Raw genomic sequence first — 27,241 nt, 5'->3', positions numbered from 1 at the left:
GCAGGCTACAGTGTAGATTATAGACTGGCAGTATGCTGACTCAATGACATAAGCATTGCTACAGTGGATGAAAAAAGCTGGAAATACAGGCAGCAGCTGGAAAAGCAGAATACAGTCGACATGAAAGGCTGGCAGTACACTGAGTGAGGTAAAGAACCAGGCAACAGATTATAGACTGCCATACACTCATAATGGGCAAAAGCAAAATGAACAGTGTACATAATAGTGGCAGTGCACTGACGTTAATTAATCAGCAGGCAGCAGTCCACAGCACAGACTGGCACACAAACATGCTGTAAACATTTTAATATCTTACGGACTTTATAGCAGTAACTGCACGCATCGTGTGTGATGGGAGGGGGCGAAGAGGACATGACACTGAAGAAATAGCCGCAGCGTTATGTGTATATTTATTGCATGTTAAATGCGTGAAAGAAAATGTCCCCCGTGAGGTCGATCGAACGCGCATCACTTGGTAGGCTCCACCCTCCCCACGCAATTGGCGTGAGTTGGTACGGTCGATGTCGCGCAATAAATAAAAATACATATCAAAATAGCACTAAATCGCTAATTTAACTATTTAAAGGTGACAGACGTGAAAAAGAAATAGCCTATTCCCACCGCAGGGCCTAAGGTGTGCTACTTGCCAAAACATTTTCTACATAAACCCCACCGTTCGAGAGCGCGCACAGACACACACATGGACTTACACACAGACATTGACCCACACACTTGTATATGCCGGGTCTTGAAAATTTAATGAAAATAATAAAAATTAAATGAAATTTGGAGGAAACGCGTAAGTATCCGGAATTATGTTAATTAGGGTAAGTATGCACATACATTATGCTAATTTGAGAGATTATTGTAATAAATTATGCAAATGTATGCGATTACGCTGAACCGCTACGTTATGATCATTAGGCCCTGCCTCGTTGTAGAGGGTAGTGTCACCAATCGGGATAAGACAATTAATCGTATGAAGTTATGCAGGTGTGCTGTAAGTATGCCAGATTAAGCTCGGCTTCATTGTCTAGGTTCGTATTATCGATCGGTATAATACAATTATTCTCGCTTTAACATTTACTGATTATGTATTAGTGTGTTATGTCAGGTCTCCAAATTCAAATCTCACCGCAGGATACAGTTCTCATAATTAAGATTATTATGCATGAACTTAGGAAAGAAACACTAAAACACTTCTGTGTTAAGCAATTTAAATTTCTAAACAAAACCTTAACACTCTAATATGCAAATTCTTATGCTTGAAATTGTCAACACAGTACTCCAGGAGATGTTCCCCTCATTGATCCATACATTTAACCCTCAATGATCACGTTTGTTAACTGGGTAACAGAACAATTGATTACTTCCTCAGAGTACGCGAGCATACACGGCGATAGGAACCATAAGTCCTTAAAAATTCATGCCACGACATTCATACGAAGGCAATAAAGAAACCTGTCCCGAAGGCAAGACGTATACGGCAATGAATCCACAGGCAAGATTACGTAATTTAACGAAATGTTGAAACCATGGTGTGTAGCAGTATGCCTGCTTCCGCAAATACTCATTAATTGGCTGAGGTTTCAATAAATTCACGGGCAGATTCTGTGATCAAAAGAAGGATTTCAACACAATATTCTCCCTGTGAGTGTGGATTCGTAACTCAGGTTTTTAAATGTTTAGTTTTCATCGATGAATTCATTGATAATATGCAAATCAAAAAGAAACATAACTACTAAAATACTTCTAAACGACCGTTTCCCCGTAACTCAATGGGCAGCAATGTTCTTCATGATCAGTTGATATTTAATGCACCACCTTGGAATGGCAACCCTTCTTGAAACACAAAGATAACTTTTTGGAACAATCTTATTTGTCCCAATATGCGTGTTGTGTGTCTTCTTTGCCACTTGTTCAATTCTTTACGTAAAGCAGACGCCAGGTGATGCGTCGTGAGGGTGTGAGTGTGGGGGAGGGGCATACAAACGACTTCGTTCTCTCTCTTGCTCGGGGCGGCCACAGTTTCTGTCCACAGCTGGGTGGAAGAGTCGGCACGACGCTCGCCGTCGGTGCGCGATGATCCGTCGTCAGATAGCGCCCACAGCTCGTCCGCTGGCTGCAGTTCCTCACTCTTGTCTTGGTTCCCAGCTGGTGCTGGTCGGTGTGCGTGTGGGTCGAACCCACGGCGCGCTCGCTGGCGCTGACACTCTTGCTCACGGGCGGCTGGTCAGGCTCTTTCCCCTGCTGAATGAGCCGAGTCGGCACAACGCTTGTCCGCTGGCAGCTAGCACCCTTGCTTGGTGGCGCTGGTGGTGCTGCTGCGCGCTCACTCTTGCTCCGTCTCTCCGCCCTTTCTCGAGGTTGATTGCTTGACGCTGAGAATAACTTCAGCGATACTCTGTCGGTCCATGCCGAACTCAGCACAGGGCATCACCTCGCCCCTCTTCTCTGCGATGCACCACACGCATTGTTGATCTCGAGGCCATACCCCGGAGCTGACTTGCCGTCTTCTTCTGAGCTGCTGTGTGTCTTCTTGTCGAGCTGATGGTCGCCGTCTTCTGCCGCTGGTAGCTGTGATACTGTGTATGGCCCATGTCTCTCTTTTTATGCCAAAAAAAATCCTTACTCCGCTCGCCCTCTCACAAAGGACCGGAACTTACTTTGATCTCGCTCTGTGTTGTGGGGGGGGGGGGGGGGGCTGTACGTGTGTCCATGTGTGTGCAGCACCACACCTATTACCATCATTAGGAGAAATAACGGTGATCCCATCTCTGACCCCCAGGAACAGGTTTGCAGATTTGCTGAGCATTTCTGTGAGGTCCTGGGGGAGGGGAAATCCCTCAGCCAGGAAAACATCGTGGCACAAAAGTGGTGATGACCCTGCTGAGGCTGCAGTGCCTCAAATATTGGAAGAAGTCACCCCCTGTGAGTGGCTGGCTGAGGTGCCATCTGTTGAGGAAGGTACTGAGGGCGATCCGGAGTCTGAGACCAGGAAAGGCACCGGGTAGAGATGATCTCCCAAGCGAAATGCTGAGGGAGGGTGGCGTTTGTGCACAGACTGCCCTATATGACATCATAACAACAGTCTGGACCACTGGACGGGTTCCACAGGATTGGAAGGATGCCCTGGTGGTCCCCCTCTTTAAGAAGGGCGACCGCACAGACTGTAACAACTACAGGGGCATCTCACTCCTCAGTGTGCTGGGAAAGGTCCTGGCAAGGATTATTCAACATCGCCTTGCCAGGCATGCTGAGGAGAGGCTTGCGGAGCCCCAATGCGGTTTCTGGAAAGGGCGGTCCTGCAGAGATGCCATATTTTCTGTCCGTCTGCTACTGCAGAGGTATAGGGAATTCCAGCAAGACCTACATCTCTGCTTTATTGACCTGGTCAAGGCCTATGATACCATCAGTCGGCCTGGGCTCTGGGTTGTTCTTCCTGCTTTTGGAGTCTATCTCCGGCGGCCTGTTGTGTGTGAGAATGGCGACTGCTGTGAGGGGAGGGGGTTGTTCACCTCACCCCCCCCCCCGGCCTCCAAGCAACACCACGATTGAAAAAATATATATTGGCAAAATCCTTATTAATATCAAAAACAAAAATGGAAAAAGGCCTATATATACTACAACACATAGAAACCCATCGACTTACATGCACGCAAACACATATGGACTCACCCACACAGACATCGACTATAGGGACACACATGTAGTTAGACACACAAATCGACTCGCACGCACACACATAGACTTACACACACATATCGTCTCACAAATACATACATAGACTCAACAACAACAACAACAACCGCCATTCGCCACTAAGTGGCGTTGACATCAGCATGACGCTTGTGGCAGGCTATGTGCACCTTGAGGCCACGTGAAGTGTCGAACGCCCGCTGGCAGGAGGTCACGGGGGAGACCCAGGTGCCATGGGTCGACTGAGATGACTGGCTGATTCACCACCTGTGCCTTGTACCGTCCTAACTTGCTGTGCTTTAGCCACCCGGCGCTCCGCTTGTTGTTATGAACATCGCTCCTCCGCCCTCCGTTGTTGTTGGAGGGCGACTGCCTCCAACTGGCCAGTAGCGTTCTTCATGAGGCTCCTCCACAGAGGCCGATCTTGACACCGCTGGTACCAGTCATCGACAAGTCCACTCAGCTGCACATCGTCCTGTACCACATCACTCCATGTCTTCTCTAGCCTGTGCCGCCCCCGTTTAGCCCCCTCAATCCGGCAGAACAAAAGGTGTTTAGGCATGCGGTGGCTGGCCATGCGGGCTACATGGCCCAGCCAACGCAGCCTTGCCTGGTGTTGGAGGTCACCAATGGGACTTATTCCCGACCTGTCAAGGATTTGTGAGGTCATCACACAATCCAGCCTGGTTAAGCCCAGGATGGATCGTAGGCAGGCCAGCCTAAATGTTTCTAACCGGCGAAGATGTTGCATTAGGAGGATCCAATTTTGCAAGCGTAGAGAAGGGAGGGAATGACCGTGGGCGAGAAGACGTGGAACTACGTGCGGAGCGAGAGACCAGGTAGCTTCCACACAGTGTTACGCAGTTGATGAAAAGATAATGCCGCTCGACTGATTCGGAGTGAGACTTGTGGTGTTAAACCGGAGCCGGTCATGAGCACACTGGGCAGGTATGGGAAACTATCCACTCTCCCCACAACTGGCCCATCACCAATTGTGAGTTGTGGGGGTGGATTGTCCGATGGTACAAAATACCCAGGCAGGTGCTTAGTTTTGGTGGGGCTGATGGTAAGGCCCCACCTCTTAGTGGCAAGCTCCATGTTGAGCAGCAGCGCATCCAACTCCTCTTCTGAGTGAGCATTAATTACCAGATCATCGGCATACATAACGTGGTTGACCAATAGGGAGCCATCCCTTGACCGCACCCGGGTATCGATCAGCCTCCCATTATATCTATAGCAGATGTGAATTCTTCCGGTAGAGGCATTAAAGGCTTAATGAAGTACGTGGTCCAAATATATATAAAATAATGTGGGAGGCAGAGGACATCCCTGTCGCACCCCAAGGTGTAGTGGGAATGGCTCTGACTCACAGGAACGTAGTTTGACGTGGGGCCGCTCACCATCATGAAGGTCCTTAAGGATCGTGAGCAGAGGGTCAGGGACTCGGAAAGCACGAAGAGCAACACCTGAGCCCAGGCCTACTGATGGTATCATAGGCCTTGAGCAGGTCAATAAAGCACACACATGGACTAACACGCACACATGGACCTACAGGCACGCAAAGAAATGGACTTACACTGACTAACATGGAGCCACGCACACACAGCGACTAACACACGCACATGGACTGACACACACACATATCAACTCACACACACACATCGACTTACAGACACATAGACTCACAAACACAAACATATGAACTTACACACACATATCGACACACACACACATGGACTGTCACACATAGACACATCGACTGACACACATCGACTGACACACATAGACTCCCACACAAACATATATGGACTCACACATGCACATAGAGGCACACACACATGGACTGACACACACACATGGACTGACACACACACATCGACGTACACACACACATGTACGTACAGACACACACACGGACTCACACGCACACATGGACCAAAACACAGAAAAAAATGTACTTAAACTGACTGACATGGAGCGACGCACACACAGCGACTAACACACACGCACACCGACTGACACAAACACACAGACATATCGACTGACACACACAAACACATCGACTCTGACACACAGACTCACACACAGACACACTTTGACTCACACACAGACACATGGACTTACACACATGGCCAGAGACATGCACATCGAACCACGCACACACATGGACTTACACACACACATGGACTTACGCACACACACATCGACGGTATGCACTTTCACTACAGCAGTGCATACCGACTGTGGTGGTACCTGCTTTCACTGCAGGAGTGCACACGGACTGTGGTGGTACCTGGTTGAACTACAGCAGTACAAACCGACTGTGGTGGTTTGTGGTATCACTACAGTAGTGACTAGTGACTATGTTGTAACCTAGTATCACAAAGGCAGTGCATAGTGACAGTGGTGGTAGCTGCTATGATAACAGCAGTGCATGCTGTGGTGGTACATGGTTCAACAACAGCAGAGCATACTGAATGTGCTGGGACCTGGTATGATTACAGCAGTGCATACAGTGATGGTACCTGCTTTAGCTACTGCAGTGCATACGGACTTTGGTACCTGCTTTCACTACAGCAGTGCATAGTGACTGGTGGTCTGTGCTATTATTGCAGCAGTGCATAGTGTGGTGGTACCTACTTTCCCTGCAGCAGTGCATGCATACTGTGGTGTAAGCTGCTATGATTACAGCAGGGCAAGCAACAGTGGTGGTACCTGCTATGAGTAGAGTAGTACATGCTGACTCTATAGCAGTATATATGGACTATACAGTAGTACATGGTGACTCTTTAGCATTATTTATCGACTCTACAGTAGTACATGCTGACTCTACAGCAGCATATATGGACTGTACAGTAGTGCATGCTGGCTCTATAGCAGTAGATATCGACTCTACAGTAGTACATGCTGACTGTATAGCAGTATTTATCGACTCTACAGTAGTACATGCCGACTCTTATCAGTATTTATCGACTGTACAGTAGTACATGCTGACTCTATAGCAGTATATCGACTCTACAGTAGTACATGCTGACTCTATAGCAGTAGATATCGACTCTACAGTACATGCTGACTGTATGGCAGTATTTACCGACTTTACAGTAGTACATGCTGACTCTATAGCAGTATTTATGGACTCTACAGTAGTACATGCTGACTCTATAGCAGTATATATCGACTTTACAGTAGTACATGCTGACTCTATAGCAGTATATATCGACTCTACAGTAGTACATGCTGACTCTATAGCAGTATTTATCGACTGTACAGTAGTACATGCTGACTCTATAGCAGTATATCGACTCTACAGTAGTACATGCTGACTCTATAGTATTTATCGACTCTACAGTAGTACATGCTGACTCTATAGCAGTATTTATCGACTGTACAGTAGTACATGCTGACTCTATAGCAGTATATCGACTCTACAGTAGTACATGCTGACTCTATAATATTTATCGACTCTACAGTAGTACATGCTGACTCTATAGCAGTATTTATCGACTGTACAGTAGTACATGCTGACTATAGCAGTATATATCGACTATACAGTAGTACATGCTGACTCTATAGCAGTATTTCTCGACTGTACAGTAGTACATGCTGACTCTATAGCAGTATATATTGACTCTACATTAGTACATGCTGAATCTATAGAAGTATAAATCGACTCTACAGTAGTACATACTGACTCTATAGCAATATATATCGACTCTACAGTAGTATATCTTGACTCTATAGCAGTATATGTAGTGACTTTATAGCACAAAGTACTCAGGTGACAGAGTGCCGTGGTGTGGCCGTGAGCTGGACCGAACGCGCATGACTTGGCATGGTCCACCCCCCCCCCCCCCCCGCAATTGTCAGTTGGTACGGTCGAGCTCGCGCAATAAGTAAATAATTAAAAGAATAGCACTAAATCGCTAAATAAACTAGTTTTAAGTTGACGGATGGGAAAACGGAATAGCTTATTCCCACCGCGGGGCTTGGGGCGTGCCACTCGGCAATTTTTTTTGTACCAAAACCCCACTGTCCGTGAGCCAAATTCCCCGCAATCACGCGCGTGCGGAGACTTTTATATATAAGACTAGCGGTAAATACCCGGCGTTGCCCGGGTAAGCAATATATTTCAAAACTTATATTAAAAACCTAACATATACATACACAGATACTAAAGTATTGTGAAAGCCCGGTGGGCCGTTTGCCCATTTCTCCACCAACAAAATTATAAGAGGCTTGCACAAGTCCAAAAAGTTATAGAAAGTGGGGGGTAAATAGTTGATATAAAATGTTTCTGAAAATTGTCAACCCCCCCCTCGAAAAAAATCTTTACCCTCACGTAGGTATATATTCTTACACACCCTACATACAACAGAGTAAGTAGTATCTATTGCCTCTGTAGTTATATCTACTGACTGTTCAGTAGTATTTACTGACTGTAGTAACTACTGACTGAAATAGTATCTACTGGCCCTACAGTAGTATCTACCAACTCTATAGTAGTAACAACTAACTCTATAGTAGTATCTGCTGACTCTATAGTAGTATCCACTGACTATTGTAGTAACTACTAACTCTATAACAGTATATACTGACTGTATAGTAGTATCTACTGACTCTATAGTAGTAGCTACTGACCGTAGAAGTATCGACTGACTGTGTAGTAGTATGTACTGACTGTAGCAGTATTTACTGACCGTAGTGGTATATACTGACTGTTTTAGTATCTACTAAATCTATATAGCAGTATCTACCAACTGGATAGCAGTATTTACTATCACTACAGCAGTGCATACTGACTGTGGTGGGACCTGCTATGATTACAGCAGTGCATACTGTGGTGGTTCCTGCTTTCACTACAGCAGTGCATACTGACTGTGATGGGACCTGCTATGATTACAGCAGTGCATACTGTGGTGGTTCCTGCTTTCACTACAACAGTGCATACTGACTGTGGTGGTACCTGCTATTACTACAGTGCATACTGACTGTGGTGGTACCTGCTATGATTACAACAGTGGATACTGACTGTGGTCATACCTGCTATGATTACAGCAGTGCATACTGACTGCGGTGGTACCTGCTTTCACTACAGCAGTGCATACTGACCGTGGTGGTACCTGCTATGATGACAGCAGTGCATTATGACTGTGGTGGTACCGACTATGATTACAGCAGTGCATACTGGCTGTGGTGGTACCTGCTATGATTACAGCAGTGCATAGTGACTGTGGTGGTACCTGCTATGACTACAGCATTGCATAATAACTGTGGTGGTATTCTGCTTTGACTACAGCAGTGCATGCTGACTGTGGTGGTATCCTGCTATGACTACGCATTGCATGCTGACTGGTGATATCCTGCTATGACTACAGCATTGCATGCTGACTGTGGTGGTATCCTAATCTCACTACAGCATTGCATGCTGACTGGTGGTATCCTGCTATGACTACAGCATTGCATGCTGACTGTGGTGGTATCCTGCTATGACTACAGCATTGCATGCTGACCGTGGTGGTATCCTGCTATGACTGCAGTATTGCTTACTGACTGTGGTGGTATCCTGCTATGACTACAGCATTGCATGCTGACTGTGGTGGTATCCTGCTACAACTACAGCATTTTAAACGCGAATGAGAAATGGTCCCCACCCTCCGGCGACGGCGTCTGTGCGTTGCCAGGGGCAACTCGTGTCGGCGTTTCGCGCATGCGCAGCAGCGAGCCGGTCGGCATAAATAAATAAAGAGGAATCGCACTAAATCGTTCATTAAACCACTTTAAAGTTTAGGGATGGGAAAACGAAATAGCCTATTCCTACCGCGGGGCCTCGGGCGTGCCGCCCGGCAAAATTTTTTCCAGGTGAACCCCACGGTCCGAGCGCCAAATCCTTCGCACGCGAGCGTACGCAGACAGACAGACGGACAGACAGACAAAAAATGCCTTTTATAGGTTAGATTGAATGTGGAGGTTAAATGAAAACAATAGTTTATTTTAGTTTTTCTCTGGAACACTAAAATAAACTAGAAGAATGGAAACAGGAAAATATCTCGGCACATATCCAGCTTAAGTTAGATCTATTTATTCGAGCATTCAAGCAAATCTGAGCCTGGCTTCACACCCAAGTTTCGATTGAACATTAATTTATTCATTTCTGCATAATTTTCAACACCCCTTTCTTATGTTAGCTTAATTTTTCTTAACTAAATATTATCTTCGTAACTAGACAGCCGAAATTGTGTGCTCGGAGTTTCGGGTAAACATTCATTATTAGGATACTCGGGAATCCAGGCATATATTTTTGAAAAATTTGCCTTCTCATTATGTGCCTTAACAGCCCATGTGATGAATTGGGGAATCTTTTTCACTAACATGAATCTTATATATAAAAAGGCATTTTGTTTGTCTGTCTGTGTATGTGGACGCGCACTTGCGAGGGATTTGGCTTGCAAACGGTGGGGTTCATGTAAAAAATAATTGCCAGGTACCACGCCGTCAGCCCCGCGGTGAGCAAGCACTATTCGTTTTTCCCATCTGTCAACTTTGAATTAGGGATTTAGCGTGCTTTTTTGTGTGCTTTCTCTTTATTTCTTTATTTATGACGAGTGCTCGACCATACCGACTCACGCGCCTTTGGTGGGGGGCACGGCCCATACCAAGTCGCACGCCTTCGGTGTGAGTGAGGGGGGGCATTTTCTTTTGCGTTAAAAGTGCTATAAAAATCCACAACGCCGAGGTAAAATGTCCACAGTGTGATGTTCCCCCCCACCCCGATGCGTGCAGTTACTACTATACAGTCGGTAGATGCTACCACTATAAGCCGTAGATATGACAGCAGAGCGGGCGGGGAAGATCGTGGCTGGGAGGGGGGGGGGGGGGTTCAGGGGTAGCAGCCCAGTCCCAGCCTGCCATGGTGCCACCTCGGCCGGCTGGGCAATCTAGGCGAGGCCTGAGGCTCTGCACGGGACTAGGCCTCACCACGCCACTGTCAGGTGAGTACTTTATGCTATACAGTCGATAAATACTGCTATGGAGTCACCATGTACTACTGTAGTGATAGCAGGTACCACTACAGTCGGTATGCACTGCTGTACTGAACGCAGGTCCCACCACAGCATGCACTGCTGTACTGAAAGCAGGTCCCACCACAGCCTGCACTGCTGTAATCATAGCAGGTACCACCATTGTCAGTATGCACTGCTGTTATCATAGCAGGTACCAGCATATTCAGTATGCTGTGCTGTAATCATAGCAGGTACCAACACAGTATGCACTGCTGTAAATAGCAGGTAACACCACACTCAGTATGCACTGCTGTAGTGAAACCAGGTACCACCACAGTATGCACTGCTTGAATCATAGCAGGTACCATCACAATCGGTATGAGACGTTGTGCTTCGATACCAAGACAACACCATCAAACGATTTCCTGACACAAGCAGAGCATATGATGCCCTACAATACCCCATTATACTGTGACAAGTCCAAGATGAGTACCACGTCCAGATTCCTCAAATTATCACAGCTACATGACAAAGACATCCTCACAAAACTGTCTCCTCTGAAGTCTTATATTCCTTCATGATCATGGACACAGAAGGAGGAAACCACATTACGGTGCGTCAACCACTTCAACTAAGTACAGTGAGGGAAAAAAGTATTTGATCCCCTGCTGATTTTGTACGTTTGCCCACTGACAAAGAAATGACCAGTCTATAATTTTAATGGTAGGTTTATTTGAACAGTGAGAGACAGAATAACAACAACAAAAATCCAGAAAAACGCATGTCAAAATGTTATAAATTGATTTTCATTTTAATAAGGGAAATAAGTATTTGACCCCTCTGCAAAACATGACTTAGTACTTGGTGGCAAAACCCTTGTTGGCAATCACAGAGGTCAGACGTTTCTTGTAGTTGGCCACCAGGTTTGCACACATCTCAGGCGGGATTTTGTCCCACTCCTCTTTGCAGATCTTCTCCAAGTCATAAAGGTTTCGAGGCTGACGTTTGGCAACTCGAACCTTCAGCTCCCTCCACAGATCTTCTATGGGATTAAGGTCTGGAGACTGGCTAGGCCACTCCAGGACCTTAATGTGCTTCTTCTTGAGCTACTCCTTTGTTGCCTTGGCCGTGTGTTTTGGGTCATTGTCATGCTGGAATACCCATCCACGACCCATTTTCAATGCCCTGGCTGAGGGAAGGAGGTTCTCACCCAAGATTTGACGGTACATGGCCCCGTCCATCGTCCCTTTGATGCGGTGAAGTTGTCGTATCCCCTTAGCAGAAAAACACCCCCAAAGCATAATGTTTCCACCTCCATGTTTGACGGTGGGGATGGTGTTCTTGAGGTCATAGGCAGCATTCCTCCTCCTCCAAACACGGCGAGTTGAGTTGATGCCAAAGAGCTCCATTTTGGTCTCATCTGACCACAACACTTTCACCCAGTTGTCCTCTGAATCATTCAGATGTTCATTGGCAAACTTCAGACGGACATGTATATGTGCTTTCTTGAGCAGGGGGACCTTGCGGGCGCTGCAGGATTTCAGTCCTTCACGGCGTAGTATGTTACCAATTGTTTTCTTGGTGACTATGGTCCCAGCTGCCTTGAGATCATTAACAGGATCCTCCCGTGTAGTTCTGGGCTGATTCCTCACCGTTCTCATGATCATTGCAACTCCACGAGGTGAGATCTTGCATGGAGCCCCAGGCCGAGGGAGATTGACAGTTCTTTTGTGTTTCTTCCATTTGCGAATAATCGCACCAACTGTTGTCACCTTCTCACCAAGCTTCTTGGCAATGGTCTTGTAGCCCACTCCAGCCTTGTGTAGGTCTACAATCTTGTCCCTGACATCCTTGGAGAGCTCTTTGGTCTTGGCCATGGTGGAGAGTTTGGAATCTGATTGATTGATTGCTTCTGTGGACAGGTGTCTTTTATACAGGTAACAAGCTGAGATTAGGAGCACTCCCTTTAAGAGTGTGCTCCTAATCTCAGCTCGTTACCTGTATAAAAGACACCTGGGAGCCGGAAATCTTTCTGATTGAGAGGGGGTTAAATACTTATCTCCCTCATTAAAATGCAGATCAATTTATAACATTTTTGAAATGCGTTTTTCTGGATTTTGTTGTTATTCTGTCTCTCACTGTTCAAATAAACCTGCCATTAAATTATAGACTGATAATTTCTTTATCAGTGGGCAAACGTACAAAATCAGCAGGGGATCAAATACTTTTTTCCCTCACTGTATGTTGTCCATGAGATGCCAAAATCGAGAGTGAGCGACTTCTTTACATGCAACTTAATATACTCATCCCAGGGACACTATCAATGCTGACATACTTGCAAACGCTCAGAATGTGGGCAGATTAGTTATTTTGCCTTTATCCTTCACAGGTGGACCAAGATACATGCATGAGAAGACTCAGGATGCCATGAAGCACATCAGGCAATATTGCAGGCCCCATCTTTTTATCACCTTCACTTGCAATCCTAAATGGAAGGAGATCCAGGTTATGCTTTCTCCAAACCATAAGGCAACAGACACACCTAACATCATTGCAAGGGTCTTCAAACTCAAAGTTGATTAACTCATGAGGCTTATTCCGACTAAGGAAGGCGGTGTCTTTGGAAAGACAAGATGTAACTTGCACACCATTGAGTGGCAAAAACGTGCTCTTCCTCATTCTCACATTTTGCTATTGATGACGGAAATAATTCATGCAAGTGACATTGACACAATTGTCAGTGCTGAGATACCTGACCTCCATCAAGATCCTGCCCTATTTGATGTGGTCTGCAAGCAAATGGTCCATGGCCCATGTGGGCAGTTCAGTCCTATTTCGCCATGTATGCAAGACCGCAGATGTACCAAGAAGTATCCACGCATCTTATTGAAAGACACTCAGTCAGGCCATGATGCCTATCCTCCATATCGTCGCAGAAATACTGAGCATGGTGGATTTTAAACACCGCTCAGACCTGCCACTAACTCTGACATAAAGGTTGACAACCAGTGCGTCATTCCCTACTGTCCTCTTCTGTGCAAGATTTTCGAGCCCCACATTCATGTGGAATTCTGCAATTCTGTGCAAGCCATCAAATGTTTGCGAATACGTCAACAAAGGCTCTGACATGGCTGTCTTTGCCTTTCAAAAAGAGCGGCGAAGTGTCGATGAGGTTACACTTTTTGTCCCAGGAAGATACATCAGCAGCAATTAGGCCATTTTGATAATTCTTGCCTCCCCCATGAGTGTTCCCCCACAGTCGTCCATTTGCCAATTCAACTCCAAAAGGTCAACGCATCTACGTCACCGAAGGAAATGACCAACAACACGCCCTGGCTCCACAATATATCACTCTGATGGCGTTATTTGTTTTGTGCCAGAGTTACCCATTTGCTGCCAACCTGCTCTAAAAGTTACAATGTGTGTGTGTGTAAGTTGATGTCTGTGTGTGTAAGTCCATGTGTTTGTTAGTCAATATGTGTGTGTATGTGTAAGTCCATATGTGTGTGCGTGTATGTCGATGTGTGTGTGAGTCTATGTATGTATGTATGTGGGTCGATGTGTGTGTCTTTTTTGCCCGGGCAACGCCGGGTACTTCCCGCTAGTATATGAATTAGTATAGACGTGTAAGTCATGTGTGACTGTGTATATATTCATTCCTTTGTGCCTCGATACTGACGTAGATGGTGTGGATATGTTTTTCTGTCTGCAGCTGACGCTTCCTCTGACGCTTCCTCTGACGCTTCCTCTGCAGAATTGGTCTGATGGAGCAAAGGCACTCAGCGCAGCTCGGTACAGAAAGGAAACAATTCGACCAGTATGCAAACAGCACGGATTGTACTGGAAATTTGACAAAGCACCAGAGAACTCACACAGGGGAGATTCCCTTCAAGTGCAGTGTGTGCGATAAAGCGTTTCCAAAGTCCTCACAACTTAAAAGACATCAGAGAACACACACAGAAGAGAAACCTTTCAAGTGCACTGTGTGTGAGAAGGCATTTGTACAGTCATCAGGTCTTCAGACCCACCAGAGAACACACACGGGAGAGAAACCCTTCAAGTACAGTGTATGTGGGAACGCATTTTCAGATTCATCACATCTTAAATTACACCAGAGAACACACACGGGAGAAAAACCCTTCAAGTGCAGTGTGTGTGGGAATGCATTTTCAGATTCATCACATCTTAAAAGACACCAGAGAACACACACAGGAGAGAAACCCTTCAGGTGCACTCTGTGCGGGAAGCCGTTTACAGTGTCATCATCTCTTAAAGAACACCAGAGAACACACACAGGAGAGAAACCTTTCAAGTGCATTGTCTGTGGGAAGGCATTTTCAAAGGCATGTACTCTTAAACGACACCAGAAAACACACACAGGAGAGAAATCCTTAAGGTGCACTGTGTGCGATAAAGTGTTTACAAAGTCCTCACATCTTAAAAGACACCAGAGAACACATACAGGAGAGAAACCATTTAAATGCACTGTGTGTGAGAAGGCATTTGCACAGTCATCAAGTCTTCAGACCCACCAGAGAACACACACGGGAGAGAAACCTTTCAAGTGCAGTGTTTGTGGGAAGTCATTTTCAAAGGCATTTACTCTTAAAATACACCAGAGAACACACACAGGAGAGAAACCCTTCAAGTGCACTCTGTGTGAGAAGGCGTTTGTACAGTCATCAGTTCTTCAGAGCCACCAGAGAACACACACAGGAGAGAGACCCTTCAAGTGCAGTGTGTGTGGGAATGCATTTTCAGATTCATCAAATCTTCAAAGACACCAGAGAACACACAGTCATCAGAAGATCCCCAAGGAGCGGAGTCTGAAATCGGCTTGTGAAAGTCAAAGTGCTGCAATGTGCCCATCCTTAATGATAAAAGAACCACGAGAAAATCCCAGCTTGGACACTTTAAAAGGCATCAAGGTGAAATATGAAGAGGTGAAGGTGAAATTTGAAGAAGTGATAGTGGAGAGTGAAGAAGTGAAGGTAAAATGTGAAGATGAAATTTCAACTCCAAAATCAGACCTTCACATCGATGGATGCAACGTGAAGCAGGAGGAGATTTCTGACTGTGAGGCAGAGCGAGGCAACTCCCAGCAGTTCGTGGAAGTGGAGGTGTGGGTGGACTTTTTAGACAATACAAAGTCAAATAGAGACCTGGTAGATGTGTAAGCTTGAGACAATTAAGCTCCAATAGATTCACCTTTGTCACATTCCTTTAATGAAATAATGTAAAGTTGAACACTCAATTCCTAGGTTCAACCTGCAGAGTAAGAGCGGCCAGTATTTGTGGACCTGTGGGTTGGGTAGATGTCTAACCAGGAGTGAGACCCAATAAGCTCCCAAGCATTCACTATGTTATGATAATAATGTTTGCATTCATATTTTGCTTAATTGCCCATAATAGAGGTTTTTTTTGGGTTCGATCGCTCTAAATATAAATGTTTAGTGAAATCCGCCACTGCGCGATTTGTTCTCCAACACATGGGTGTGCTGTACTCGTGTAGTGTAATAATGCGACTGTTGTCCAGCAATGGCAACTGCGGTGGACAAATAGGACACACGCCAGTGAGCATATACACGGGTGTGTCGGCAGGGCTTAGGAACTGGGGCAAGGTTGACTGAAGACCCCATATGGAAGCTCCTGGAACCTGCTAGTGGGTTCAACAAGGGAGGTGCGGCCAGGGCGGAGCCAGGCCGTGCTGGATTGCATCAAAGTAGCAGAGTGGGAGCTCAGGGCTGCCGGTTCTGGGAGTGGGCTCGTCTCGTCATCGCTGTCATCTTCGCCGCCTTCGTCGCTGCAGTCTTCGCTGGATATTGCGCGCCCAGATAGTTGTTGGCTGTCTCGGTCAGCGTCATCGGTGTTACATGGTCAGGGTTGTGTATAAGCTAGGCTAGACGACTTGGGAGAGTGCAATGGCGAACCTGTGAACCTGTGAAGGTGTTAAGAAAGAAGGTGCCCCCCTTAGAAACCTTGTCTCCCGCTTCGCCAGGGGTGTCGAACTCAATTTAATCTTGGGCCGCATCATGATTATGGGTGCCCTCAAAGGGCTGGTTGTATCTGTAAGACTATATAAATGTGTCTACTCTTTATCATTAAATAATTGCCTCTGCATTTGATTATTACTGGTTTTAGTAATAACTTAAGTAATAACTAACTCTGAAAGTAGAAGTCTAGGAAAAATAATGCAAGCAGATATTCATTTTTTTCATTTCAGTTTTCAGTTTCATTTATTAGGTATAACCCTGTGAGCCATGCGGCTCTTGACTCGGGTGCAACCGCAACAAACAAAAACATGAACAAGGAACATCTTAAAGTGACTACACGCAACAGAAAAATACAGGAAAAAACAGCAAAGTCTTCCAGAAAAAACACCGTTTATCAACACTGTGAAAAAATCCCGGTGGGATGCAAGTCAAACAATAACAACCATAATGCAATTTAGATTAAAGTTATCGAGCTAACTCTGTACTCCAACAAACAAACATGGCGAAACCAAAACGTTTTCAAAATCACCAAAATAAAGCTAAAAAAACTATTTAACAGTGGTCATGGGAACTGATTCAAATTTAACAATAAACGATATGCATAACATGTACAACCAAACTTTGCAGCCATAGCTGGCTGCATGAGTCACTCCATAACAGCAGGAGTATCAGTCGCAGTATCAAAAATGTTCAATACACCTTTAAAGATGTTCAAGTGTACAACTATTGTACAATTTATTGAAAAATGAGTTTTGGTAACAGAAAGTTATTTCTTTTAAACAACAGACATTAACAAGCACTGTTTATTACATTAACTTTGTTTAACTTTTTGGTCCCAGTTGAGACAGGCAGAACTATGACAAAACAAATAATTGTGCTCTGATCTAATGTGCAATCTGTAGCATATGAAGTTGATAAGGTGATGTCTGGCCCTGTACATATCAAGTAGATCCCACCTCACTTTGAGACACCATATCAAACACCTTCCTCATCCATTAATCAATTTCTGCATATGACAAACACAAAACAAACACAATGAAAGTGATCATTAGAATGCAAATATTGTTACAGTGTACATATTCTTGATTGAAATATATTTCGTGATATTGAATATACCTGTGTTTAAAAAAAAAAATGCTTGTTTGTTTTCTGGTTGGATAGCGGATACCGTTTTCCTGAGGTCAGTCCGTCAATGTCTGACTTTAGGTCTTGTGCAGTAGCAATCCGTAAAACAGCGTGGAGGTTGTCATCGGTGGTGTGTGATCTGCGCTTGGTCTTGTTCAGATTCATAACTGAAAACATCTGTTCGCATAGGTAGCTGCTTCCAAACATGGACAGAACACGGGCGGCTTGAAGTCTGAGCTGTGGCATCAAAGCAGGGGGGGATGAGACGGTACAAGTCCTCGACTACAGTATCCTGGAACTTTGCTCTCAGGCTACTGTTGCACTAAAGTTATATTAATTCCATCTGAAGGTGATGTGGTCCACTGTCAACATCAATAGTGAAAGGATTGGCAAAGTTGGTAAAGGTTAAATGCTGTTCTTAAAAGTCTGAGAAGCGCCGATCGAATTCATTAATCAGCCGATTCACTTTGGTAGCCAATCGAGCACATGAAAAAGCACCCGGGAATGAGGCTGAGATGCTCTGACAGAGGAAAGTGGGCAAGACTGTCTTGTTCAAGCTGGGACTTCCATAAGCGCAGTTTCTCCTGAAAAGCTGTGATTGTGTCGTTCATTGCCGTTATGACTTGTTGGCGGCCCTGCAACCTCTGATTGAGTTGGGCGAGATGCTCTGTTATATCACACAAGATGGCAAAATCACACAGCCAGTTTGGATCTGACAGTTCGGGCAAGGGCTTCCCTTTGCATGAAAAGAGCAATTTCTTCCAAAAGCTCAAAAAATCGCTGAACAGTGCTCCTACTCAACCACTGTATGGTATGGCACAACCGTATGTTCTGTGTCCACCTCCTTCAAAAATAGTTGGAACTGACGATAATTCAGGCCCCGTGCACGAAGGAAGTTCACAGCTTTCGTGACTGTGGCCATTATGTTATCCAGTTCCAGAATTTTGCCACCCAGAGCTTCTTGGTGGATAATGCAACGGTAAGTTTTTAGCGGTTTTTGCATTTTATTTTTCAACAGTCCAACCCAGCCAGTTCTCTCTTCACACATTGCAGGTGCGCCATCAGTAGTAAGCCCCACCAACTTTTCCCAGGGTAATTTTATTTTACTTACGGACTCCTCCACCGCATTGAAGATGTCCCTCCCAGTTGTTGTCCCGTGCATGGCGACCACATCCAAGAGCTCCTCACTGACAGACAAGTCTGCCTTCACACCTCTTACAAAAATGGCTAGATGAGCTGTATCAGTATTGTCAGTGCTTTCGTCAACAGCTAATGTAAACGCCAGATAACTGCGGGCTTCTTCAGCCAGCTGTGTTGTCAGATTACCCGCTAGTTCCCTGACTCAGTCTGCGATAGTGTTTCTTGACAAGCTGATATTGTTAAAAGCCTGTCTCTGCTCAGGCCACACCAGTTCGCATACCTTCAGCATGCACTGTTTTACAAATGCACCTGGAAAGTACTTTGAAGCTCGGGCGATTTCTTCAGCCACAACAAAGCTGGCTTTCACTGCTGCATCATTTTTTGCTGTAATTTTTGCAAAAATATTCTGTTGAGAATGCAGGCTGCCTTTTAATTCTTGGACTTTTTGTTGCTTTTCTTGGTGGTTAAGGTTAGCATACTTGGCTCCGTGTTTGGTCTCAAAGTGCCGACGTAAATTGTATTCCTTCATCACTGCCACTGCCTCGTAGCAAAGAAGACATACTGGCTTGTCTTCATTAAGCACAAACATGTATTTGCTTTCCCATCTCTCATTAAATTGTCTTCCCTCTGCATCGACTTTTCTATTCTTGGACATTTTGGGACTGTTTGATCGTAGTTTATGGTCCCTATACCTCTGTAAAGTGACGTAGAATTGGTCAGTATATCCAAAGTGTACCGCTCCACCTGCCGTGGTATGTAACCATCACCCCCAGACTTACCAATGCATTCCCACTTATCAATATGACCCTCAGACTTGTCAATGCATTCCCAGACTTGCCAATCTGACCCTCAGACTTGCCAATCTGACCCTCAGACTTACCAATGCATCCCAGGACTGCCAAGGCTCCCAGCACATTTTTTAATAACTTTTCTTTAAAAATGCAGCTGCACTTTTTCTATGCTTTATTTGTACTTCATCCACCATCTCCTGATGTCTTCTCCTAGTCAGGACAGGACAGGGTTCCTCTGAGACTCTCTATTTCGTGCAGCCATGCTCCCCGCGTCTCCGCGCATGTCACGGGACCTGAGCGCCGGGAGGTCACGTGACGTGACCAGAGGTGTAACTAGACACCACTGGGCCCCCCTAAACTACCAGGCAACCACGTGAAACCACCACATGACATACATCCACAGTATTAGCAGCAACCAGGGTAGTTACGCCACTCTAGTTGTGTATTAGTGAGTGTGTATAAGTGAGCTTTATGTGAGTGTGTGCATATGTATTAGTGAGCATGTATTAGTGTGTGTATTAGTGAGTGTGAGTTTGTGTGTTAGTGACTGATATACACAGTCACTCATAGACACATTCATATACACAGTCACTCACAGACACACAGACAACAACAACAACCGCCATTCGCCACTAAGTGGCGGTGACGTCACCACGACGCTTGTGCCAGGCTATGTGCACCTTGAGGCCACGTGAAGTGTCGAACGCCCGCTGGCAGGGGGTCACGGGGCAGACGCAAGTGCCACGGGTCGACTGACTGAGATGACCGAGATGCTGGCTGATGCACCAACTGTGCCCCCTACTGTGCCAACTTTCTGTGCTTTAGCCACCCGGTGCTCCGCTCGTGAGCGTCGCTCCTCAGCCTTCCGTTGTTGTTGGAGGGCGACTGCCTCCAACTGCACAGTAGCGTCCTTCACGAGCCTCCTCCACAGAGGCCGATCTTGATACCGCTGGTACCAGTCATCGGCAAGTCTACTCAGGGGGGGAAGGTTTGTGGCGTGCAGGTGTTGGGGCGGCTGCCCCCCGTCTCCCCGTTCTCCTGTGCCCCCCGCTCTCCTCTTCTCTTCCCCCTCGCTACTGCTCCTCGTGGCATGATTTAAATAGCTGTACTAACCGCCTCGCAAATACACCGCGGTGGCCTTCTGGTTCCCGCCAACCACGAGCTGCGCAGCGGTGAGAGTACCCACGCGGGCAGAATACACAGGACACCACAACGCACCAGGCACCCCCCCTCTGTACTCACAGAGACAGCACGACAAAGTTTAATGTCTACTGGCAATTTATTCCTCGATTAATGAAGCCGACCTATCTGTGTCAGTGTGGACCAGCAGGGCAGATCTAACCTAACTCTCTTCGGTCTAAGACTCAATTAGCCTGACCTCTCTCTACTCACTCTCTCTATTAGATATTCCTCTTTGCCTTACCTCTCTTCGTACTTATGATCCGACCTCGTGGTGTTGGAAGTCGCGGAAAGACGAGGCTGCAGGTGGCTTTTGCTGGGAACTGGATCTGGCTGCTCTTCGACCCATCTCACAGACGTTCGAGTAGCAGGGGACGATCACTCCTCGGTCCCTCACTCCAACAGACCCCGGGCAAAAGAGGCTTTGCTCCTGATTTTTGTCCCTTTTTACCCTCTTACATCAAAGCTAACGCTCTTGGCCAATCGGGTCAGTCCCCTCTCCGACGCCCGCCCCCTATTGTTTAACCAAGTGCACGGCACACTGGATGTCCTGCTGTACCGCCCCAACACACGTTGTGCCACGGCGAGGTCTCTGCACACGTGGTGCCGGAGACGAGGGCCCTCCCCCCTCCCCCTTGCCTTCCTATCGCTCGCTACTCTGCCCCACTCCCCACCTGCCTGCCGATCCGTGTGTGCCTTGGGTGTTTTCTCATTGCGGTTCTCAGTGAGTTCGCCATGGCCATACAATTTTAAGTTAATCCACGGCGCCGCAATGTCATTCGGCCTGGGGGGGGGGGGGGGTCTGCCAATTCCCTAGCCCTGAGTAACCGTGGAGCACCCCCACTAGGGGGGCCCTCGGGTAAAAACTCAGGGGCAGGTGACCCCCCCCCCCCCACAAGGCCCTACGTGAGTGCATGTGTGCGTTCATGTGGGGGGTGGTGGGGGAAGCGCTGTGACGGAGGGAGGCCGGGTGGCTTCTCTGCTGGCATGGCTCCCACGGAGCGGCTTCGCTGTCGTGGCACCACACAGGGACGGGTGGGGGCTGGCACAGGGGGAGAGGGGGGAGGGTTTGTAGTGTGCAGGGACGAGTGGGGTTGGACAAATTAGCATGGCAATGATCTTGAATTAGTAACCGGAAACCAAGACGACATGGGTGAGTGATAATCATAGAAGTTAAAACTGGACGTGGTGTATCACGTCCTTCCAATGATTGCTCAATCTGAATCCATCTTCTCCATTAAAGTTTTGTCCGTATATCTGGATGGCTTCATGAACAAATCTCTGATGGTAGCCCGAGGGTTTGCAGAGCAACTTGGTCTTGGAGAAAACAATGTCACGTGTGCCCACAGCGTTGAAACAATGATCCGCCACCGCCGAGGTGTTGGTTCTGCCATGTTTCAAATCCGCTTTGTGTTCGCGAACCCGGTCTGATACACGTCGCTTTGTTTCACCAACGTAACTGCTGCCGCAGACACAACTCAGCTTATAGACACCAGGACATTGCATGTCCGGAATCGCATCCTTCACCGATGGGATCAAATCACGGATTTTGTGTACTGTATTGAACCGAACTTGAATCTTGTGTTTGTTCAAGATTTTGGAAATCCTTTTGGTAACCCCTGATATATAAGGTGATGGTTTTGATTGGGTCCTCAGATGGTTCTCTACCCATGGTTGGGGATGCAGCTTTGCTGCCCCCCGGGGTAAAAAATATCTACTGGTGGGGGTGGAATACTTATCACGCTGGCCTATGGCTTGGCCGCTTCCTAACCAGTCGGCGGCTGCCATCACTTACACCTTTTTGGAGGGCTATGTTATGGATAAGGGTGCACCTGAGCGTCTATTAACTGACCAGGGTAAAAACTTATCCTCCAAATTACTGCGGGAGGTGTGCAAACTATTGGGCTTGAAGAAAATTTTTGTACATCACCATACCATCCCCAACTTAATGCTGAATCATCAGGTCAGAGAGTCCAGCTTGATTGGGACTTGCGGGTCCCGGGTGTGCTGGCCGCATACCGCATGGCTCCTCATGCTTCTACCAGCTATTCGCCGTTCTATCTGATGTGCAGCAGGGATCATGACCCCCTGATCGACGTTCAACTGCACATAGCGCCCCTGCTCGCTAAATCCTAAATTTCCGAGGCGGCACGCTTCAACATTCAGCGGCTGTCTGAAGCACGCGAGGCTTCCAGGGTGCATTCTAATGCACGCCAGTTGGCTCACGAGCGCCTGCGGAATCGGCAAGTTTCGCGCCATGAGTGGGTTGTGGGCGACAGGGCATGGCTTCATTGCCCTCAGGTCCTGGTGGGAACTTCTCCAAAATTATTCAAACCTTGGAGAGGGCCAGTCAACATTGTTCGTGTTGTTTGCCCACAACGTGTACAAATTCGGTGGGGCCGCCGGTAAACCTTGGAGAGGGCCAGTCGACATTGTTCGTGTTGTTTGCCCACAACGTGTACAAATTCGGTGGGGCCGCCAGTGCTTGTTTGTCCATCCGTCACGCCTCAAGCCCTTCGTCACCTCGCACGATTCCATCTCGCCTCCAGAATACAGGGGCCGGGTGTGTGATGTGTCCGGCGAGTTGAGGGGCGTGCCCGCCGAGGGTATCCTCAGCAGGGGCCTGTTGATTCGTCCCCAGATGCCACGCGATTGATGCCCCTTCAGCTGCTGCTCCTCCGGCTCCGGACGCTGGAAGCCCCGCCGCCTAGCCGGTGGCTCCCGGTGCTGAATCAGCCGCTCTGGAACTCTTGCAGGTTCCTCTCAGTCCCTCCCCCGGGGGATTGGCAACGCAGACTGGCTCCAAAACGTCACGATTCACACCCCCACACCATTATTGAGGTCTCACTCGTCGGGACGTTGTTGTTGCCTTCATTACATTTTTGTGGAGTGATACACAGCGTGGGTGGCGGTGGTTGTCGGGATGCGGGGAGTGAGCTTGTGCGCTTGTTATCCTCTGTCACGTATTATTGCCCCATGCTCCCGCCCCTTTCCGGTCGCAATGTATTATTGTATGTAGTGTACATTTGTATAGGTGGGCTGGGGTATTTATTGCTGGGGTTGTTATTGTTCTTGTTATTGTTCTCGTTGAGGCACACGTCGTTCAGTTGCTCTTAGGGGTCAGCTCATTTTAGGGGGGTTGTTATGGGGCATAAGCCGGCCTGTGTGAGGCACGATGCGTGCCGCTCACACCAGCCACATGCAGTGCCAGCCTCTGGCAGTTAGAGGGCGAGAGCGCTAGGAATGGCACAGGGGTTCAACGGGGGCCATGGAACTCCAGGTGAACCCAGAGGCCTGGTGACTGGAGGTACCGGTCAAGGGGCCCCAAGGAGGTGGCTGGGGGGACCACGGGACCAGGACCAGGTCCCTCTCGAAGGCTCGAGAAGGGAGGCGTGGCCAGGGGCGGAGGATGCCCCGGACTGGCAATAAAAGCCGGACCCCTGAACGGGTCCGACAGCTGTTACAAGACCGAAGCCAGAAGCTGTCACCCGGAGAAGACCTTCCCGACTACGGGACCCAGACCCCAGCCAGGGTCCAGCACGAGATAGAATCCCGTGTTAGCTAGGGTTAGCGAGCCCGGAGGAGATACCTCCCTAGGGTAGTTGGTGAAGGGGCAGGCATAACCCTTCGTGGTTAAGGTGTAATGTTTCAATAAACGTGGTGCCTCCAAAGAAGTTTCTGCCTCCTGCCGTGTGAACCTCTACACATGGTCCTGACATCCCCAGAGAACTTGGCTGACAGAGGAGGTTTTCAAGCTGGCTGAGAAAAAGCGACAGGCCCACTCCCATCGGCTACAGCATACCACGTTGGAGAATGAGGAGGCTTACCGCAGCCTTTGCTTGGAGGTTCGGAGAGCCATGAGGCGCTGCAAGGATGGGTGGTGGTCACGGGTTGCTGAGGAGATGGAGTCTGCCTCAATGGCCCATAATCACAAATTGCTCTTTAATTCCATCAAAAAATTTACCTTCACCGCTACACCTATTACCATCATTAGGGGAAAGAACAGTGATCCAATCTCTGAACCCCAGGAATAGGTTTGCAGATTTGCTGAGGGGATGACCCTGCCGAGGCTGCGGTGCCTCAAATTTTGGAAAAAGAAATCACCCCCTGTGAGTGGCTGGCTGAGGTGCCATCTATTGAGGAAGTACTGAAGGCGATCCAGAGTCTGAGACCAGGAAAGGCACCGGGCAGAGATGATCTCCCAAGCGAAATGTTGAGGGAGGGTGGCGTTTGTGCACAGACTGCCCTACATAACATCTGGACCACTGGACGGGTTCCACAGGATTGGAAGGATGCTCTGGCGGTCACCTTCTTTAAGAATGGGACCGCACAGACTGTAACAACTACAGGGGCATCTCACTCCTCAGTGCGCCGGGAAAAGTCATGGCAAGGATTATTCAACATCACCTTGCTAGGTACGCTGAGGAGAGGCTTGCGGAGCCCCAATGCGGTTTCAGGAAAGGGTGGTCCTGCATTGATGCCATATTTTCTGTCTGTCTGCTACAGCAGAGGCGTAGGGAATTACAACAAGACCTACATCTCTGCTTTATTGTCCTGGTCAAGGCCTATGATACCATCAGTTGTTCTTCGTGCTTTCGGAGTCCCTGACCCTCAGCTTTAAATGAGAACCTGCTGCGATGTGTCGTAAACATCGCAAGCAGGGACTAAAAAAACATTTTTGTTACACTATACTGTATTATCCTAAACACGTGAAATTGAAACACTAATACTTTTTACATACATTACACTTTTCTGTATTTGTGTATGTTATGTTTTTAATAGGAGTTTTGAAATATCGTTTTCGCCCGGGCAACGCCGGGTACTTCCTGCTAGTGATTGATATAACTACTTTAACCCGCCCACCTCTGGTTCTCGCAGTAATTGGCTCACAGTGACGTAGTCACATTGACTGCCTCTAATTAAGACCTAATCAGGAGGATTTCTACACAATTCTGGCTGTCGCCTGATGAGGCTGGTTGTAATTACTGGCAAAACATCGTACTCGAATTTAAATGTTGTTGTTGTTTACTCTCAAACACACCGAATAGTGTTCAACTAGCAACTAATTGGCATGTTTTATTTACGTGACAAACCTTACTAATTGGCTGTGTCGGGTGGTAGCGGGTTTAACGACACATTTATATTTACGCGATCTAACCCAAAAAGATCTCTCTTTTGGGTAACAAATGTACCTGTAAAGACACTGCCAACTGGATCTGAGATTAAAAGTCTATTTCCACACACGCAGTTGTACAGTACTTCAGCTCTGATCGTTGTCAATCAGTCCTTGTGACTTGTAAACAATTGTGGCTGACATGGTTAGAATTCTGAGTCGTTGTGTTGAGTCAATGGTGCAAAGGGATTCAGTTAAGGGGGTTCGGGTGTTCGAGAGTTATAATGTTTGGATTACAGTGCCTAGTAGTAGCATAGTAACAGCACACCTCACTCACCCATATAAAACAATTGCACACTCTCAAGCACACCCACATATCCTCCACACATGAGGTGCAACACGTGCTCATATCTAATATACATTCACAAGCAGAATGTCCGCACCCATCATTATGAAAGAGAGTCCACACGAGCTGATCTTCCGGGAAGGACTTTAAGAATGTGAAGAGATATTCTTTGGTTCTTTCGGTAAAATCACGTAGATATAAAAAAAGAATAATGAAAATAAATTTAATAAAAATAAATTTAATCAAAAATACCACGACGTTTCGATCGCAACACAAGCAGTCGTCATCAGGAAAAGGGGTTAGCCTCTAAAGGCAAACTGTTTATAAAGGTTTGGAGATGGGTGTAGCCCAAGTGTATCAGCAGCACCAGCAGCATGTGCGGGGCAGTAATGCCAATGCAGCAGCAACGCCAACGCAGCAGCAATGCCAATGCAGCAAAGGGCCGCCAGGAAATCACGGCACCCCGCTGCACACACCACACTGCTGACGGTGGAGGTTGATTGACAAGAAAACACAAGTCAAGTCATGACCCAAAGTGGTTGATGACATCTTTCCAATAAATGCTGAGTCTATAACCATTCTCTTGGTTGAAATTGTGTCTGTATATATGGATGGCTTCATGAACGGATCTTTGTTGATTGCCAGTAGGCTTGCAAAGTAACCATCGTCTTAGAGAAATAAATTTCGTTGAGCCAGCCGCATTAAAATAATGATCAGCCACGGCGTTATGCTCACGAACACGGTCAGAGACATGTCGCTTAGTTTTCCTAATGTAACTGTTGCTGCGGATACAGCTTAGTTTGTAGACGCGGGGTATTGCATGTCAGAAATCTTGTTCTTCACAGATGGGATCA

The 27,241-nt window shown here is 47.1% G+C and overlaps 2 protein-coding genes across 8 annotated transcripts in view; one reads left to right on the top strand and one right to left on the bottom strand.

The window, feature by feature from the left end:
* The window catches only part of LOC116957238 (uncharacterized), a 28,129-nt gene extending 8,539 nt beyond the window's left edge, over positions 1-19,590 (top strand). The window contains exons 2-4 of one of the 6 annotated variants that reach the window (XM_076055480.1): positions 2,789-2,967; positions 13,090-13,205; positions 14,455-19,590. In XM_076055480.1, coding sequence (XP_075911595.1) covers positions 14,465-15,877 — 1,413 coding nt within the window. In that variant the 5' untranslated portion in view covers positions 2,789-2,967; positions 13,090-13,205; positions 14,455-14,464 and the 3' untranslated portion in view covers positions 15,878-19,590. Of the gene's footprint in view, positions 1-2,788; positions 2,968-10,598; positions 10,689-12,364; positions 12,382-13,089; positions 13,206-14,412 lie in introns of those variants that run through there. The other 5 variants (XM_076055481.1, XM_076055482.1, XM_076055477.1 and 2 more) reach the window with 5 other exon arrangements.
* The window catches only part of LOC116957278 (uncharacterized), a 609,203-nt gene that overhangs the window by 429,752 nt on the left and 152,210 nt on the right, over positions 1-27,241 (bottom strand). The window lies entirely within an intron of this gene.

Source organism: Petromyzon marinus, chromosome 71, assembly GCF_048934315.1.
Source record: "Petromyzon marinus isolate PM22_M1 ecotype Great Lakes invasive population chromosome 71, UKy_Petmar_22M1.pri1.0, whole genome shotgun sequence".
Taxonomy (NCBI): domain Eukaryota; kingdom Metazoa; phylum Chordata; class Hyperoartia; order Petromyzontiformes; family Petromyzontidae; genus Petromyzon; species Petromyzon marinus.
This window is presented reverse-complemented; position numbering and strand designations above follow the sequence as displayed.